General features: G+C 40.6%; 1 protein-coding gene and 1 long non-coding RNA gene across 2 annotated transcripts; one reads left to right on the top strand and one right to left on the bottom strand.

The window, feature by feature from the left end:
- Positions 1-634: 634 nt before the first annotated feature.
- rexo1 (REX1, RNA exonuclease 1 homolog) lies at positions 635-18,355 on the top strand. The gene is made up of 16 exons (XM_046049138.1): positions 635-978; positions 1,930-3,791; positions 3,927-4,028; positions 5,243-5,459; positions 5,597-5,745; positions 5,937-6,074; positions 6,347-6,470; positions 6,730-6,855; positions 8,745-8,885; positions 8,992-9,105; positions 9,245-9,318; positions 9,691-9,801; positions 10,007-10,122; positions 10,282-10,420; positions 11,911-12,031; positions 17,149-18,355. Exons 1-16 carry the CDS (start codon positions 789-791, stop codon positions 17,235-17,237), a joined length of 3,813 nt encoding a protein of 1,270 aa, XP_045905094.1. The 5' UTR covers positions 635-788; the 3' UTR covers positions 17,238-18,355.
- On the bottom strand, positions 1,860-4,084 carry LOC123970825. Its single transcript, XR_006825064.1, has 2 exons — positions 4,042-4,084; positions 1,860-2,148 (listed from the first exon to the last, which is right to left on the bottom strand). It is a non-coding gene; the product is annotated as an uncharacterized LOC123970825 (long non-coding RNA).
- Positions 18,356-19,275: the final 920 nt, after the last annotated feature.

The following is a 19,275-nucleotide window of genomic DNA, read 5'->3' on the forward strand; positions in this document are numbered from 1 at the left end:
TAGTTTTGTGATTTCAGTTAACCGTTTTCAAGACCCTTAATGGAGTAGTTCGACATTTTTGGGAAAGGCTGTCTATTCGCATCAGCTGCAGCTCCAAAGCTGAAACGAACATGCCACCACATTAGTGTTAAAGATTCTCGGGTGACGCTTGGGCCAAAAAGGCAAATAAAATTCCCCAAAATGTTGTGAAACCTGCATGTATGGACGATTATTGCCTTCATTTCCAGGCCATGGGACCCAAGGACTCGATGACTACTCACTGGATACCTGTTAAATAAAATATTTAAACACTTGTCTCATTTATCTTGTGAAACGGGCTGAGGTTGCTTTCAACTCATAATTTCACTACAAGGCGCACACAGGTGTTTCGTCTAATTAACACCGCTGGTTTGCAGAAGGCCAGCAACCCAATAAAGCCGACAAACGTAAATCTTGTGTAGGCATAGTGTTGACTGAAGCACACTCATCAAATGTTAACACATTTTTGGTTCACAAGTACACTTGTTAAAGGCTTACTTTCTATATTTTTTGGTATGTTTGGGCGTAGACTAGGGTAAAAGGTTTAACTCTTTACGTAGGTAAACCATTAAGCGCACTCTGTGACGTCAAGGAGCGCGACACGTGTGAGTTCACGCGAGGTTTCGTCAGCCCTAACCAATCCAACATGGCGCCGTAGGGACGTTGTTATTGTTCTGTCGCTCCTACAAGCTTTGGCAGTGCGATTTAAAAACTACGCAGACAAACGACCAAGTGTGTTCATGCGGGCATGAGAGGAACATCTGGAGATAATGCTAAGATCCACCGGCTTCTTCCGAGGGATTGACTGTCCGTTTTACGCGGAGTACAGCGAAGGCAAAGGAGGCAGAAATGGGTGCAACAGACCGTACTGTCACTTCAGGCACAGCCAGCAGAGACGGTCGTCTTACGGGGCACCGGCAGACGTTAAAAAGCAAAGAGACCTTCAGACCGCACAGAAAGGTGCGGAGTATTACTTTATTAAATCCAAACTTGACTTGAATACTTTGACGTCTTCGCCCGCAGAGTAGGTAGCGAGGACGTGTGAGGAGGACTGGATCACAATGCCGTATCGAAACGGGCTAACGAAACCAAAAACGGTGTAAAGTGAATTTCTGTTACCCTTAGCTGCACTCTGTAAATTACCAGTTCTTACCAGGTATGTCCTGCTGCTGTAAACTGAGCTAAATGCGCAAGAGAGCAGATGCATAGTATTAAGTATTTGAACCCCCCCCCCCCCCCCCCCCCCCAATACACTAGGACCATCTGCTACAAAACGAAGCATAAAAAAACAAAACAAGGTACATATAATGTTTACACCTATACTAAAGACTACTGAGAGAAAATGGTTACAAATAAAGTAAGGAGACAAGGAAGTTGTAATTGAAAGATCAATACAAAAATTGCGTTTGAGGTAATGGACTAAGTGTCTGCAGGTAGCCGTGTCCGCAGGATAAAATATAGCTATTGTGCATGTACCAGCAAACCAAAGTGTTAGTTGGCACCCAAACTTGTCCCTTCTTATCATGTTCACATCCCTTATAGAGAATCTTCTATAAGTATTTTAAATTTATGTATGTATTTATGTAAATATTTATATTTATAAGAACTTCTGAGCTGGAACCTTTTGGATAAATTAGACAAGGCAGTACGTTGTGCTCCAGGGATTGCTGTGGTGTTAAAATTGAGTGTGTAGCCTTCATTCACTGAATGAATGTTACTTAAAACAAGTTTTATAATTCCAGTGAAAAAGAAACTGTTGTTGCACATTGCGGCCAATGCTTAAAAGGTCAGTATTTTGGTGGACCGGATTAATGCATCCTTAGTTGAAAACTACCAGAAAAGTGGGTAAGTGGACCTTTTATTATTCTATCGGTCAATTTTATTAAGACTGTTTTTCTTGCATCCCTACAGATCAAGGTTATGATCCTTTCAACCCAGAAGTTGTGAGGCCCCAGGTGCAGCAGAATGGAAAGCCAGCTGCCTCAGGAGACCTCAGTGGTGCTCTGGAGTTGGTCAACAAGGCCATCGAGGAGGTCCGCAGCGAGGTGGAGAGGGAGAAGAGGAAGCTCTCTCGGATTGGGGATGAACCGTACAATCCCAGCGGGAGTACCAGTTCATCTTCATCTGATGCTGTTAAAAGTAAAACACCACCTTCACACATGGCCTATGACCCTGGGAGTTATCAGATGACATCAGGAGATTATAATCCCACCCCTGGCTGCAGCAAGTATACCTTGGATTTAGACAACCAGGGGAATAATAGTAACTCTATGGAATATGTTCCTACTTCAGTGAAAAAGCCTTCATCTCGGACACACACACATCAACTCCCCTCTCCTCCCCCAAGTCCAAAGTACTGCAACAGCAAATCCTCTAAGTGTAAATACACTGTGGACAATTCAAAACCATCTACAGATATGGAGTATGACCCGCTGTCCAACTACACGGCAGGAATTGCTGTGCAGCACAAGCGGGACAAGCGGGCACAAGCTGTTAAGACGATGGGAAGTAAGACACACAAAATGCCAGGATCAGATATATCAGATGAGGAGTGTGTTGTGGCTGTGAAAAAAGCACGGCAGCAGAGTGTAGACTCAAAAAAGTACACTTTCTCTGACTCTGATGGGGAGACCTCTGGAACAGAGTATCGACCCACGTCGCTTAGTAATCTTCAGCAGAGAAAAGGCAACAGTGGGTCGCTTTGGGACGCTGTGGGGAAGGAGAGGAAAGAGAGAACTGAGAATTTGCTAAATACACTGACACAGAGGAATAAAGAGGACTCAGCAGGGGACACGGACGTCGAGGAAGATATCAAACGAAAGGACAGCCTAGAGAAAAAGAAGGTGGCTAGTCGAACTAGTCAGGAGAAAAGTGGTAAATTTGAGAAGGAAGTAAACAAAACAGCTGGTAGTAAGAGTAGTAGCAGCAGCAGTAAAGACAAAGGGTCAATAAAGAACTCAAATCAAGACTCTGCAAAGAAGGAGAACAAGAGTCATGGAAAACGAGATGATGGGAAAAACACAGTTAAGGTTAAAACATCTGATAAAGTTCAGAGGGAAGTCAGAGATGAAAAAAGAAGTGATGGTAAGATCAAAACTGTGGAAAAAGTAAAAACGGACTCAAGCAAACGAGATAAAGATACAGAAAATGTTGCAAAGGAAAGCAAGAAACCCAAGATATCAGAGAAGGAAAAGGAACTCGGCAAGTATAAGGACCGCCAACACAAAAATGGTAAACTTGATAGCAGTAAAAGAGAAAAGAATGTAAAGAAAATTAGTAAAAGCAGTTCTAGTAGGCCGAGCAGTAGTAATAATAGTAAAGTTAGCTCTGCGAACAGTAAAGGGAAGGTGAAGCAAAACATCGGCTCATCAAATGGGAAAAGACTTAAAGACAAACGGCGAAGTCTGAGTCTCAGCCATGCTGATCTGTTTGGAGACGAGAGCCCAGAGGAGGCCGAACCGATAGAGGTGGATGATGACGACGACGAGGAACCCGAAGAATTGCTGGTGAGAAAATCTGCGGATGCTTTAAAGAGGGGACGTCTGAACAAGAGGAAAGCATCAGAGCTGACCCCTTCTTCCTCTGACGATGAGGATGACCGCGGTGAGGTGGGCAGCAGTGCGGGTAAGGACGAGGTCGACTCTGTTGGATTTGACTTCTCTAGTTTCCAAGATGATCTGGACTTTGACTCAGATCCCATGGAGGAGTGTTTGCGGATCTTCAACGAATCCAAGGATGTGAAGATGGAAGACAAAGGAAGGCAAGCTAAACAGGTAGTGTTTCTTTCTCACCATACTGTTGCACTTTAGTCGACATTTTCATTAACGACATACTGTTTTTTTCTAAGTCATATTACGCAATTGCCAGTTGATGGGATTGAATTAACATGCTGAATTGTGCTCTGTCAGCCCTCTAGGGATTCAGAGGATGAGAAAAGCACAGAGAGCACTTTAACAACTCTCTTTCCTGGTCAAAAGAAGAGAGTCTCCCATTGTGTTGCCAAAGGAAATGTAAGTTTGTCACCTTCTTCATGCCACAGTGCTGTCACGGGGAAAATTTAAGTCCGTCAGCCGTGACAATTGAGAACATCTTTTAATATAAAACATGTTTGTTTACAAAACAGTAATTGTTTAAAAGGAATGCACATTTTGTTACCATGACAACCCAACTTTATCACAGGCAGAATGTTTAAGCAATAGCTCACGACAGGCCGTGGTATACGCTTATTATATCACAATTATGGGGTGTTGTTCGGCCCGACGCGAAGCAGAGAAAACCAACATACAGTGGTAAACTAATAGTATTCATGCATCAGATAAGTATTACGACATGGAGATTCCCCTAGCCCTTTTGGTAAGAAGTAGTTTCGTCATCATCACTTGAAGTCAGACTTGAAAACTGGTACAACTGTGGTTGATTCTGCATGTCTCTGGGTTGGGAACACAATTCCTTTCCTTGCCATTATGTACATGGTAGCCAAAGGGGGAGCACAGTGAAATTGTTATAGTTCATCACAAGTAATGCTGGGGGCACTTTGGGAGGCCTGTACAGTTACATTAGAACAAACAAGGAAGTAAACACTGAAAGGATTCTGAAACTACTGGCATAGCACGGGTTTTGTTGGGGATTTCCACTGGTACAGGTTGTAACATTTAAATGCACCGTCATTCTTGACAGGAAGCAATCAGCTGTCTGTGTTCCCTAAACAGTCAGGTGATATAGTTACCGTATAAGGTTGTTTTCGACTCGATGGGCTTCTGGCCTACCCTGTCTATGGCAGTTTCATTAAAGATCCAGTCTGCAGTTTGTTATTTTGTTGTGCTTTTTGGGCCATATAAATTTTAGGTGTAGTCACAGGTTACAGGTAAAGTTATATATTGAAATCAGTATTTATTCATAACCGATTATAAATTAACTGTTTATTATTACATTATTATCATATATATGTAAAACCAAGCAAACTAAAACACATAGGTGTAGAGATAATAAGGTAATATATATACAATGAATAAAACACAAACATTTGTTACAGCATTTAAGGAGTCCAACTTTTTAAGATTAGCAATTCTCATAGAGCAGTTGTGCATTCATATTATTGTGTCAGTCAGGTGTTCCATGGTGAGGTAGCTTATACTGTGTGTACTATATATATATATATATATATATATCATACTTTCCAAATTAAGCTGTTACTTTTTAATAAAATGTGCTTCTGTTTTTTCAGACTGATGCACCTTCGAAGACTGTGGTGCCTCCGTACAGGAGACTCACGGCCCAGGAGGTCTGCTACCAGCGTATGCAGATGGCACAGCAGCAAGCTGCTCAGCTTTCTGCCTCAGTCAAGGCTGCCTCAAAGAGCTCCGGCTCCAGCTCCGGCTTTTCTGGAGAGAGGAAGAGAATAGCGCACCGCCCCAACCCACAGATAACCTCCTCCAAAACAGGTATGAGTTCCTCCACTACTCCATATTGTAGCAGGATTCAGCTTTTGCTTTTATTTTTACATAATCATATCACTGCCCTAATGAAACCTTAAGTACATGTTGTGGTCTCAGTGTTGTTATGGTGTGTGTCTCAATAGGTTCTGCAGATGTTAAACCAGCTGCCAGTCGAGTGTTATCCCCCAGCCAAACCCATCAGACTGTCAAGGCCCAAACCACCGCTGGCATCTTGTCCAAGACCGTGTCCACTGTCATGCAGAAGAGGTTGGCACACACACCCACCATGAAGGTATCCGTCGGCCACAATCTCTCATGCTGCTGATTGTTTTTCTGAACATCTGTTTTATGTTTTGTGTCTGCATATTCTTGCACAACCTTGACAATTTACTGGCAGAGGTGGGCCACCCCTCTAAGGAGAAATAGTTGCTTAATCTGTAGGATGTGATTTACCATTAGTGTTCTCTTTTTGTTTTTTTTCAGAGTAGTTCAATGAAGCGCCCCATCATCCCCACTGAGTTTGGGGCCAAAGTTCCCACCAACATCCGCCAGCGCTACCTCAACACTTTCATAGATGAATGTGTCAAATTTTGCCCATCAGAGGACGTTGCCTTCCAGATGGTATGAATAACACTCACTTTTCACTAATTGCACACAGAGCTACAACTTTTTTTAATTGTTTATCAGACATTTTTTCTGTCCCAATGTAACTAATATGTAGCTGAGCCTATAAATCATGTATAGTTTTGAAAATGTTTCAACAGAAATTGTTGTTTTCGAAGAGAACGCTACTGCTCTAATCACACCATGGTCTTGAACACAGAGGAGATTCAATAAGTGCTTCAGTTGAACAAGTTGTGGTTTTGTCAGTGACAGAGGTTTTACTGTTTCAGGCCCTTGATGAGGAGAAGCTGGTGTATGATCGTAGTAACAGCAAGAACATCTACCTCAATGTCGCTGTCAACACTCTGAAGAAGCTACGCAGCAAGAGCATGTCCTGTCCATCGCCTGTCACCAGTGCGTCACTTCAGTCCCTGTTCAGAATAGCTTGCAGTATTTACTCTTATTTAAGCCTACACAAAAAACTAAGGATTGATTGTGCCAGATGTGCCAAATACATGATATCATATGTTATGATACATAGCACAATATCTCATCAGTTTGTCTTCACATGTGAGCATCAGCATGCAGCATTTGACCAGAAATGTGATGGTTGTATCCGGTGTTTAGACTACATTTCAATGGTAACTCTGTGTTTGTGTGTGTTTTTTTGCAGAGGACCCAGGATTAGTTGCAAACAGGAGGGCCCAGTCCCACGAGGAAGTTCTGGGAGGTCGTCTTGCTGCTACAACCAGCTTTACTGTCAACAGGATGGGTAAACAGCAGGAGGAGAAACTCACTGGTATGGGACAAGTTAACTGTGTCTTTTAATGTGTACTCAGCTAACTCCCACACAGGGCTGCAGTCAAGATGACAAGAAGCCTCATGTTTTCAGTGTTTTCAGTCCTCTTTCTCTAGAATTGTTATTGAACATATTCTTTTTATGTCGTTCCCATTTTTTTCTCTGTTTTTCTTAAGTCACCTGATCACATCCCAGAAATTATACCTCTGATAAAATCAAAAAGCCAAGAGAAGAAAAAAGTACTGAAATATATCTGAAAGAATCTAGTGTCAAGTAGAGACTTGTCTCTGTAACAGTAACAGTGAAACTGTTCAAATAACCATGTGACAACCTCCTGTTCTGTTTACGGCAAACTCCCTGCCCCATGCCCTGACGTCAGAGGGAATATGTTTGCACGACTATTGGATTACTGAAAGAAATGTTGAACAGTGCGATGAACAGGAAATTAACTGATAAATCCTTTAAGTCATTTATCAAGTAAAAATACCACTAACACCAGAGAGCTGAAACAATATGTCAATCAACTGAAAATGAATCAGCAACTTTGATAGCCAATTGATAACCAGTTATTCTTAGATGTCACCTTGGCCTGTAGGATATTTAGGAGGGGCATTTTCACAGGTATTTGACGTTTTATAGACCAAATGATTAATAAAGATAGCAAAATTTAAAGTTAATTCATAATAAAAATATTTGTTAGTTGGAGTCTTATTGAAAACATTTGGGTCAAAAGTGTTTGGTATCAATATTTTACAACTTACAGAATAAATCAATTACTGATTTATCAACAAAATAATTTATAGGTTAAATGAATTATGAAAATCATCATATACCTTATTGATTGTATCAGTGTATAAACAGGAAAACGGTCCGTTTAGCTTTATCTATACTCCTCCGTAGGGTCAGCCGACCAATCACAGTACAGTCGACATGTAGTTATGCCGCGTTCGAAACCAGTCGGAACTGGGATTTTTCCCAGTTGAAACTTCTGACTTCCGACCTCAAAGCATTCCAGGTGCATGGTGGTGCATGACGCCAAAACCATGGCTGACCGCGACAAAGTACACACAGTTGCACCCTCAGCAGTGTTTTAGGTGTTACTTCAAAGGATGGCAGTTTAACTACAACAACTGACATAAATAACCTATACGTTACTAGTTAACTGTGTACCCCTCTAGCTACATCAGTTGGTAACCCTCAAGTCAGTCAGTGTTGTAGATTACACTTCCTAATGTTTTGGCATTCTTAACAATAACTTTTATGTGTGAGTCTTTACTGTAGCCAGCTACCTAATCGGCCTAACATATTTCTACATCAATGTACATGCAGAACAGGTTTTACTATATGATTGTATATGTATTATTTTAATTTAAATACATGCAAATTTACTTTTTGTTGCCTTTTAGTTTATGGTTTACCATTTACAGTGTGTGCTTCCATGGGTGCTGACATTGTTTTGTGACGTCATTCAGCTGCTACTCGTGAAGTCGGAGTACATATTTTTTCTCCGAGTTCACAAGTAGGAAATCCGACTTCAAGTGGCGTTCCAGGATAATTGTTCTAGTTGGAGATCGAAAATTTCCGAGTTCCAAGTCGCCTGGAACGCAGCATTACATTTTTGAGGAGGTGCACGTCAGGCGATGGCGTAGCCTCTACCTAGCCCCGTAGCCTATGCTGTCACCTACGCCGTTGATTCGACGCAGAAGAATAAATTACACTTAAGGCAACTGGTCAAAGCCCACAACATTTAGCAGGTGTTGAAAGTTTCTTGCAACATACGGATGTCTCTCCACATGCAAAAGTATTTATGGTCAACTTAAAAAACAAACATTTCTCAGCGTTTTTCAGCGTAAGGTTAAGGTTTTAATTGTTGCTCTGTCTCACTCTAGGAGCCACACTGTACAGAAAGCTGAAGGCGTACCTGATGACGGAGGAGCAGCTCCAGGAGCACGGATACCCGAGAGCAAACCCTGAATCTGCAGGCAAAGCCATCATATATAACCTCCCAGAGAAAAAGCCCATTTCAGACCGTGAGTGAGCCCACAACTCTAATGGCCAGTATTCAATTACGTTAACATCGGTTTGTGTTCCAGCAATTATTTGACTTTCAGCTCACACTCTGTAATGTATTTTCAGCATTCAGCAAGATATGCTGTCGATGTGGAGCAGAGTATAAGATCAATGTCAATGGCAACTGTATACGGAAAGAGGAATGTAGCTTTCACTGGGGACGATTGCGGAGAAATAAAGGTAAGTTTGTTTGCAATTATTTAGCGTTAATAAACATAAATATTGAATGAATGAATGCAGATTTCATTCCCTCTCCCCAACCCTCTTTTAACTGTAATTTACCTGTGTCTCAGTCCGACTCATTTCTCTTCTCTTTCAGTCGCTGGAGGCTGGGAGACCAGCTACAGCTGCTGTGCTGCGGCTGTGGGAACGCCAGGCTGCCAAGTTTCCAAGGTATCATCCTTTGCAAGCCAACAGCTATTCGTTTTTCTTCTTTGCAATTTATAGAAGTGAAATATATGAGCTGTCATGACTTAGTGGTTTAATGTAATCTTAAAATGTGGCATTTTGAAAGATAAACTACATTCACATATACAATTGAACAATTTAATGTAAAAGCAGCGAATGGAGAAAGTTTAAAAAGCACTTTAAATTACACATCTTGGTTACTGGTTCTATGATTGTCTGACAATAGACTAATAATCATTATCCCTCAGGCTTTGCCCTTCAAGCACTTCCAGGATATCTTACAATAACTATCCATTTAAACTTTTAAAACATGTTTGATAAACAACCCCATGCTTGAAACATTTCATATTCCCACAGCAACACGTTCAGGACGGGCGTAAAGAGTCATTTGATGGCTACGTCACAACGTTTAGTAAAACTCTCCCAGCAGATGGCAATGGAGGGGTGTTTGCTTTGGACTGTGAGATGGTGAGTCAGACAGAGATGTTTAGCTAAGGGAAAAACTCTCATCTAAATGCACAACTAGCCTTAAACTGCCATCTTTTGTGTGTGTGATTTTAGATTTGCTTTATTATAGGCCAGTGGGGCCTAATGGGACATAGAGAGTCGCTCAGTGCTCATTCTTTTGCTGCATGCATGTGTATATTATGTTTTTTTCTCCCCTCTGAAACAGTGTTACACAAGGCAGGGCCTGGAACTGACAAGGGTGACAGTCATTGACTCTGAGATGAAAGTCATCTACGATACATTTGTCAAACCTGAAAGCAAAGTGGTTGATTACAACACACGGTGAGTTTCTCTCACTTGACACTGTGTGGCTCGTGTGTGCTATTGAATTTAACTTGTAATGAAAGTAACTGTCAGTTATACCCCTGTCTTAAATTTGTCTTTGACGCAGTCATAGGACTGTAAAGGCGGTATAAACTGAATGTCGCATATCTCTCACAGATTTTCAGGTGTGACGGCGGAGGACTTGGAGAGCGTCACCATTAGTCTGAGAGATGTTCAGGCCGTGCTGCTCAGTATGTTCAGTGCTGAATCCATCCTCATAGGACACAGTCTGGAGAGCGACCTGCTTGCTCTGAAGGTACTGTGGCACGGCAGTAATCTTCAAGACTTTTTATTTGACGCTTTTGAAATGATGATTCATACAATGTTTGCGTTTCCCACAAAACCATTGTCTGCTGCCTGTTACTGATGTGATATCAGCTATGCTTTCGTGACAAACAAAGAAGAATCACCTTATCAATCACTTTGCACTACACCTTTACTTTATTTTCACTTCCTGAGAAAAATTATAAATTGTTTAAATTATTGAAGTATAAACATAAAGACTGTATTAGGCAAGATATTTATTGTAAAAATATTAAATGGGGGATATTTAATATATATATATATATATATATATATATATATATATATATATAATGACACACACACACAGGTCCCCTTAAAGGTCCAGGATTTAGTGGCCCTCCTGTTCCAAGCGTTCCATTCTAGGCTTCTGTAGAAATATGGCACTGCAACATGGCGGGCTCCGTAGACCAAGACCCCACTCCCTCTGTAAACGTGATTGTGACCAAAGTTGCCTTTCACTCCAACCCGTTAACAAGTGAAGAAGCCCAATGTGGCTTCAATATTTGTTCAGTAACCAAATTTTTTTTGAAAGTCACATATTGGCCGGGCTGTTTTGTGAAACTGTGTAAAATGTAAAAAAGCTAAAATTATTTTCAAGGAAATTGTCTAGGCTTTACTTAATTCTTTAATTGATTTTGACAAAATTGTTGAGAATCACCACAAGTAGTTCTTCACTAACTTTAGTGGACAAATTTTAATGACGACTAGGTCAAGTGAAACTCAGCACATATGAGGAAGTCTTCAGGTGCAGAGCAGTACAGTAAAACATTGTGAAATTACAATCAGGAAGTAACTCGAGAAGATTCTTGCTTTAACGGGAGAATCAGCTTATTCATTAGCCTTAGTTCCAGGCTGATACACTGAGTTGCTACTGCTTTGCCTGTGCTAAAAGAAAACAAAAAACCCTGAAGTTATGTAGGGATCAGGAAAAAATCGATTCACTGAAGTATCATGATTCTTTATTTTACGATTTTTTGATCACAGAAATCATTCATTACTATGATTATATTAATTATCATTATAGCATTACATATTAAATTATTATGAATTTATTAGTACACATTATACAATTAATTAAATTAATGAATTTAATTAAATAAGAGCAGGAATAGCTAAATATAGCCATTTACTTCAAATTCATTTTATTTACCACTTTTGTATGCAGTATAACAAAGAAATAAAACTCAGACAGACTGTGATCTGCATTGTTTTTGGATAAATGACGCATGATGTACAGCCTCTAGAAGTGTATGATTCAACTTTTCCCATGGTCTAGTGTTAAAGAAGAAAAGAAAAATCATACTATCAAAAAATATGTCAAATCGCAATACATATCGAATCGGCACTCAGATATCATGATGGAATCGAAATAGGAGGTAAGCATATTGTCCCAGCCCTAATCTCTGTCCCCCTCTTTCTGTCTGTCTCTCTTGCCTCCAGCTAATCCACAGTTCAGTTGTAGACACGGCCATCGTGTTCCCTCACCGCCTCGGCTTGCCCTATAAACGTGCCTTGAGGAACCTGATGGCCGACCACCTCAAGCGCATCATTCAGGACAACGGTGAGAAAATCACACAGAATTCGACAAAAGTTATCATAAACATGTATTAATTATCCATCACTTTTTGTGTTGACATGTTTCTTTGTCCAAAAATTATAGTACCGCAAACACCTAATACGTGTTATTTCATTATGCTGTTTATGCTTTCAGGTTTATTTGCATTCAGGCATTAAACAAATAGATGTTTTTCTAGCTAGTGATAGTAAAATTAGAGAAGCATTTAAAACTGTGTATGGAAATAATTTCATGAATTATGACTTAAGGTCTGTTAGGATTTAAATAAGTAAACCATTAAATCCCAGCAAATTGAGAAACCATTTGAGTCCTAATACTGTGTAAAAATGTTTTCTTTTTTTCTTAGAGTATTTCATTCCTATTACACATACATAATACCCTGTCAGATAAACATGGCCCTAGTTACACAAACAGACCCTCTCCTCTGCATGCCACACACATTTATGCCGTAGAGCAAAATCACATAATCTTGTAACCGACTCCTGCCAAAATCCATGTAAACAACAAACAGCTACAGAATGACTGAGTGATCAGTCTGCATCGGTTAATCTTTTATTTGTTGAGCATATTTCATTGAAGCATAACCAGCAGATTTACAGATATGCCAAGTTAACATTAATCTCAAACAAAATTACAGTCAATTTATAGTTTTTGTATAAACATTAAATCATAAATATTAAATCAAATGTTTTAATGAGCTTTATAGGCCCACAGCTGACGCTGTTCCTTTTTTTTTTTTTTTTTTTTTTTTAGAAAGTCGTAACAGATAATAGAAATAAAAAATACAATAGGAGTCTTAGTAGGGTTGCAACAGCATGAGATTGTCGTAGTACAATAATCATCAAATATCAGGATATCATGGCATACAGTATAACACAGTTATTATTATCAGTTACAGTGGCCTTTAAATTAATGAAAACAGAAGGAGTTTTTTGGTTTGACAAACGCTATTTTATAATTTCACAAAGTATAATGTCCTGACTGAGATACAACTGTGATATAGACTTTTTTTATTTTAATTTCTTTACTAATACTGTACAATTCAATACCATAGATAAGAAAATGTACATTCATACCACAGTATATTGCTGCAACCATACTTACAGGTTGAAAATAAATAAATCAATGCAGTGCAGTAAGCCTCACGAAATTAAAGTAAATTGTAGTAAATGCCAAATCATAAATGTAAATGCGTGGTGCATCACATCATATCCAGAAGATGTTTTTGTATGTCTTGTATCGGCTGGCAATGTTTATGTAATTTAGGATTAAGTTTATTCTCCTGTCTGGCGTCCAACCTATTTTGGATATTTTGATAATCCTCCGCTACATGCTATCCAGTTTGACTGCACCACATCCATGTCTCCAGCTGATGGCACTCATGCACACTGTGTCAACTGAAGCAGGAGTGTAAAATCCATTTTCAGCACAGTTTGCTGCTGAAACGTCTCAACTTTAGAAAGCCTTGTTTTTCCATCACTAATCAAGATGTTTCCCTGAAATATTAAGGCCTATCTGTTTCAGAGTCAAAGATTCCTAAAGATGGCCTTTGGGAAATGTAACACTTAGTGACTTTGGTGATGCCCTGACTTTTCATCTAGCGCCACCATGCAGTTGATATTTATGATTTAAGTGAAATGTCTTGACAACTATTGGATAGATTTTCCATTAAATTGTGTATAAACATTTATGTCTCTCTCAGGATAAATTGAAATAACGTCGGTGATCATTTAACTTTTCATCCACCGCCATCATCAGGTCAAAAAAGCAATGTGTTCGATACATTTATGACCAAATACCTAAGGACATTCTCATCAGCCTCAGCTGAACATAGTGTTTAATGCTAATTATCAAATGTTAGCAAACATTATACTGGCTAAACAACAACATGTTAACATTTAGCTCAAAGCACTGCTCTGCTGAAGTACAGCCTACGCTTTGCATGGCTGTAGACTTTTCTTCTTAAAGGTTCAGTGTGTAAGATTTAGTGGCGAAGGTTGTGAATTGTCGCCAACTTTTCAGTCTACCACTGCCCCCTAACCTTTGAAAGAGCATAGGACAGCTGCGGTTGCTGACACAGCACAAAAGGTGTCTCTTCTGAGAAAGCAGAGAGTGGCCAGTCAAGAAATGAGGTTCCTTCAGGTATATTTATTAAGAAATTATATTTACTTAATTATTCAGTAAAACCATATGTTAGTGCGTCTCCACCGGTGGGGACTTCACACTGCTACTGGCAATATTTCTCTCCAACGTGCAACCGCGGCACAGAGCTCTCCGGCAAAACAAAGGTGGAGGTATCTGTTTTTATATCAACAACGGCTGGTGTACCGACGTGACAGTGATTCAGCAGCACTGTTCTCCTGATCTGGAATTTTTTATCATTAACTGTAAACCTTTTTACTCTCCCTGTGAGTTTGCTTCATTCACTGGTTGGTGTTTACATTCCACCGCAGGCCAACATGCAGGACGCACAGTGCATGCTGGCCGACCGGATACTGTGTGTGGAGCAGACAAATCCCTTGTTATTGTTCTTCAGCCAAGAACTCACCAAATACAGACAGTTGCTACACCACAGTTAGCAGTGCCTATCACGCCGTATCCCGCGCTCCACTGGGACACTAATCATGTCATGGTCCACCTGATTCCTGCATACAGACAGAATCTAAAACTCTGTAAACCTGTGGTGAGGACTTCAAAAAAATGGACCAGTGAAGCTGTAGAGGATCTTCAGGCGTGTTTGGACTGCACTGACTGGGACGTTTTCAGAACTGCTACCAACAGTCTGGATGAGTTTACTGATGCTGAGACGTCCTACGTCGGCTTCTGAGGACAGCTGTATACCATCACGGACCAGGGTGAGTTATAACAATGACAAACCCTGGTTTACAGCAAAACTCAGACAGCCGAGGTTGGAAAAGAAGGAGGCATTTAGGAGTGGGGACAGGGTCAGGTTTAAGGAGTCAAAGTACAGGTTTAGCAAAGTGGTGCGAGATGCTAAACGACTGTACTCAGAGTGGCTAAAGGACCAGTCCTCTGCAAATGATGCTGCTTCTGTCCCTCTCTCCATCTCAGAGAGGTATGTCAACAGACTATTCAGGAGGCAGAAACCCCACAAAGCAGCTGGGCCGGACTGTATCTCCCCATCCACCCTTAAGCACTGTGCTGATCAGCTGTCTCCGGTGTTCAGATATTTTTAACACCTCACTGGAGACATGCCATGTGCCAGCCTGCTTCAAAGCCTCCACCATCATCCCTGTCCCCAAGAAACCAAGGATCACAGGACTAAATGACTACAGACCCACCGCCCTGACCTCTGTTGAGTGCCTTGTGTTGTCCCACCTTAAATCCATCACAGACCCACTCCTGGACCCCCTGCAGTTTGCCTACAGAGCCAACAGGTCTGTAGACGACGCAGTAAACATGGCCCTTCACTTCATCCTCCAGCACCTGGACTCCCCAGGAACCTACGCCAGGATCTTGTTTGTGGATTTCAGCTCTGTTTTCAACACCATTATCCCGGCCCAGCTGCAGGACAAGCACTCCCAGCAGAACGTGCCTGACTCCACCTGCAGGTGGATCACAGACTTCCTGACGGACAGCAAGCAGCACGTGAAGATGGGAAAACATGCCTCTGATTCCAGGACCATCAGCACCAGTTCCCCTCAAGGCTGCGTTCTTTCCCCTCTGCTCTTCTCCCTGTATACCAACAGCTGCACCTCCAGTCACCAGTCCGTCAAGCTCCTGAGACTAGCTGCAGACTGGAAGAAGCTTTTTTTCCTGGCGAGAGGTTTTCGTCCTGATGGACCGCAGCCTCTTGCCAGAGGGGAGAGTCTGAAACAGTTTGTGTCCAGGGTGGGAGGGGTCAACAGCAATCTTTCCTGCTCACTTCAGAGTTCTGGAGGTGTACAGTTCCTGAAGAGATGGAAGATTGCAGCCAATAACCTTCACTGCAGAGCGAATGACACGTTGCAGCCTACCTTTGTCCCCGGCAGTGGCAGCAGTGTACCAGATGGTGATGGAGGAGGTGAGGATGGACTCAATGATGGTGGTGTAGAGGTGCACCATCATTGTCTTTGGCAGGCTGAACAACTTCAGCTGCCTCAGGAAGTACATCCTCTGCTGGGCCTTTTTGGTGAGGGAGGTGATGTTCAGCTCCCACTTGAGGTCCTGGGAGATGATGGTGCCCAGGAAGCAGAAGGAGTCCACAGTGGTGACGGGAGTCACACAGGATGATGGGGGAGGGGGAGGCTGGGCTCTTTCTACAATCTACGATCATCTCCACTGTCTTCTGAGCGTTGAACTTCAGACTGTTCTGGCTGCACCAGGTCACCAGATGGTCGATCTCTCACCTGTAGGCTGAATGGCCCAATGAGGGTGGTGTCTTCCACAATCTTCATTAACAAGCCAAGGTCCCCCACTGACACTCAAATAAGGCAAATGTCTGTGCACGTCTAAATTTTACTTCATTTCATATCATGCACAAACCTGGCACATTGCGTTCATCGTTGTTGTTCTATATTTTTCTATTTTGTCAATTTATAAATTTATGTTCACAATATTCTCTTCTGTTGCAATACGTCTGCACAACACAAACCAGAGTAATGCACATGTAAATATCCACCACATTGTTTCTGAGTCCTGCGCTTTTCCGACTGAGCTAACCCACGTCTATGTGTGTCAATATTATGTGTCATATTCTCACCCACCATCTAATGTTTGAAAATATTGCTCCGATGCAAAACTTATTTGCCGGAAGGGGGGACCCGCGGTTATGGAGCTATATATGGCTCATTCTAAGGTAATAAAAACATAGCAGTTCATAATGTAAGGTCTTTATACATCACTGAAAACATAGTTATGGATATTATATTGCATTTCTGTCAATAACTCCTCAGAAATATTACACACTAAACCTTTATAAACATCAACACAACATTTTTTTCATTAAGTAATTCTTATTGTGTACTGTTTCCATATTACTAGAAAGTTAACATTAATCTGTGTTAATCTAATGGAAACTGGTGTTCTACTGCAGCTTTTCACATGTTCAGTGTGGCATTATTTAAGTAACAAAAACCTGTCATTTGTTCATGTGTTTCCAGTGGAGGGCCACGACTCGAGCGAAGATGCGTCTGCCTGCATGGAGCTGATGATTTGGAAGATCAAGGAGGATGCAAAGGTCAAAAGATGACCTCTGACCCCTCTACTCCACTTTCCTCAGTTCAACTTCCTGCCTTCCTGTTGGTTGCAGGGAGACAGAGAAGTTCAGGGGACCTGCACCTGCTCTCACAGAGTTACGGTCAGAGAGTCGGAGGGAGGGATGATTCAGCACAGTTGGAAGTTTTCAGCAGAAAAAGCACCTACTGTTGTTGCTACCTACTGGACTGAGTAAGAGAACTGCCAGTTCCTTCAAAGCAATAAAAGCCCAAATTAACAGTGTTTTCATTTGCTTTTTGGTATTTCAGTTCTAAATAATGTTAGTTAAAATGTATTTTTGTTTATTTGGGCTGTGTCTTTTAAGGTCTCAAACAGTATATCAGTGAAACCTTTCTATAGAAGAACTACTTAAAATGCCAGGGCATTGTCCGCTGAACAATGATGATTAATATGATATTCATGCCAGGCTGTATCTTCAGCCTAAATTGCACTATAGAAACGCTCTTGTTGTATAGGGCCCAAGTCTGAGTACCTCATCTGTGTTATAAAACATTCACTTCTAATGAATAACACGTTACTTTTTCTTAGTTACACTTAAGTGCATTTATGTCTTAGTCTGTCGAACATTGCTATGTAAATGCACTTGTGTTTTTCACATTGCACCTCGTTACCTGTCACTGATGCTCTGTTTAAGGTGCGGCTCCTATCGAGTTGTTGGTTGGCTCTCAAACCTGACTAATCCTATAATACTTGATCATATGAAAGAAAGTGTCTGCAACCTACTTATTTGGTATAGTTGATGGAATATATGACTGTATTTTATAGTTCAGACCAAATACTGATTATATCCACCGCTGTGTCTGTGTCATGTGCACTGCATGAAATAAAGCAACAGGAATTGTTGTGATAGCAGGTATGTCATGTTATTCCTCCATTAAAAAAATTAGGTTTGGTGTTGTTGAATTAGGCCTGGTTTATTAATTAAAGACAATTAATCATTTAGTGAGTGCCAGCTAACCAATGCTGTTTTATGTTGAAAACGACTGAAAGAATACTCGAGTTCTGTAAATATACGCTGTAAGCTGTTTCTTTTTGTATTTGTTCATTTTTTGTTGTTTAACTTTTTCTATTAAAAGGTATTAGTTAAAAGAAGATGTTGCTTTGCTGTCTTTAAGTCTCAACAGTCTGTACATCTGCAGAGATATTTGTGCTTTACTTTCCATTTTATGCTACTTTATACTTGTACTCCACTACATTTCAGAGGGAAGTATTGTACTTATTGCACTACATTTGTCCGACATACAGCTTTAGTTGCTGGTTATTTGGCTCAGAAACAAAAAATAAGATTCCCCTACCTGCCTTAAAATTGGGAGTTAACTGAACTTCAGTTGAATAATAAGTCTTAGTTTCACAACTCATTAGACAACTTTGAACTGAGTTAAGTAAGATATTAAGTTGAATCAACAACTGTAAAGTCACACTGACAAACATTACAGACGGATTACCTTTCCAGTTACATGTGTTAGTTTTTAATTTGATAGAAGTTTCTATAATGGCTCCTGTTGATATACAGATATGTCATGTGGTTTTGTTAAATAATAATAAATACATTTACATAGCGCTTCACCTTACATACTCAAAGTGCTTGAGAGTGAAGTGGGGAAGACTAGCCCACCAATACTACTTCCAGCAGCAACTTAGTTTTCCCAGGAGGTCTCCCATCCACCTACATGTTGGTATAGCTGCTGGCTAAACTAGGGACTGAATTCAATACTAACCTTCATTGTGGTTAGCACTGTTTTTATTATTAGGAAAAGAAACCACTACAACTTATCATGTATTAATCACAGCAGTAGATTCATTCAATTCATCAATGTTTTGTACTGAAGTACTGAAGTGATCTAAAAATAAAAACTAGAACTTTGAAGTTGAAAAACTTTATTGATAAACATACTCTTACTTTTGATAGGAAAAAGTACATTTTGCTGATGATACTTTCACTTCAGGACATTACTCCTGTAATGGGAATGTTGTTACACTGTGTTAATGCTACCTCTTCAGCAAAAGATCAT

This window comes from Micropterus dolomieu, linkage group LG05 (assembly GCF_021292245.1).
Source record: "Micropterus dolomieu isolate WLL.071019.BEF.003 ecotype Adirondacks linkage group LG05, ASM2129224v1, whole genome shotgun sequence".
Lineage (NCBI taxonomy): Eukaryota > Metazoa > Chordata > Actinopteri > Centrarchiformes > Centrarchidae > Micropterus > Micropterus dolomieu.

Coding starts and splice junctions, on each gene's coding strand:
- rexo1 (XM_046049138.1), top strand. CDS start 789: ATGCTAAGATCCACCGGCTTCTTCCGAGGGATTGACTGTCCGTTTTAC. Junction 5,746..5,936: donor CACACACACCCACCATGAAG/GTATCCGTCGGC, acceptor GTTTTTTTTCAG/AGTAGTTCAATGAAGCGCCC. Junction 10,421..11,910: donor GCGACCTGCTTGCTCTGAAG/GTACTGTGGCAC, acceptor TCTTGCCTCCAG/CTAATCCACAGTTCAGTTGT.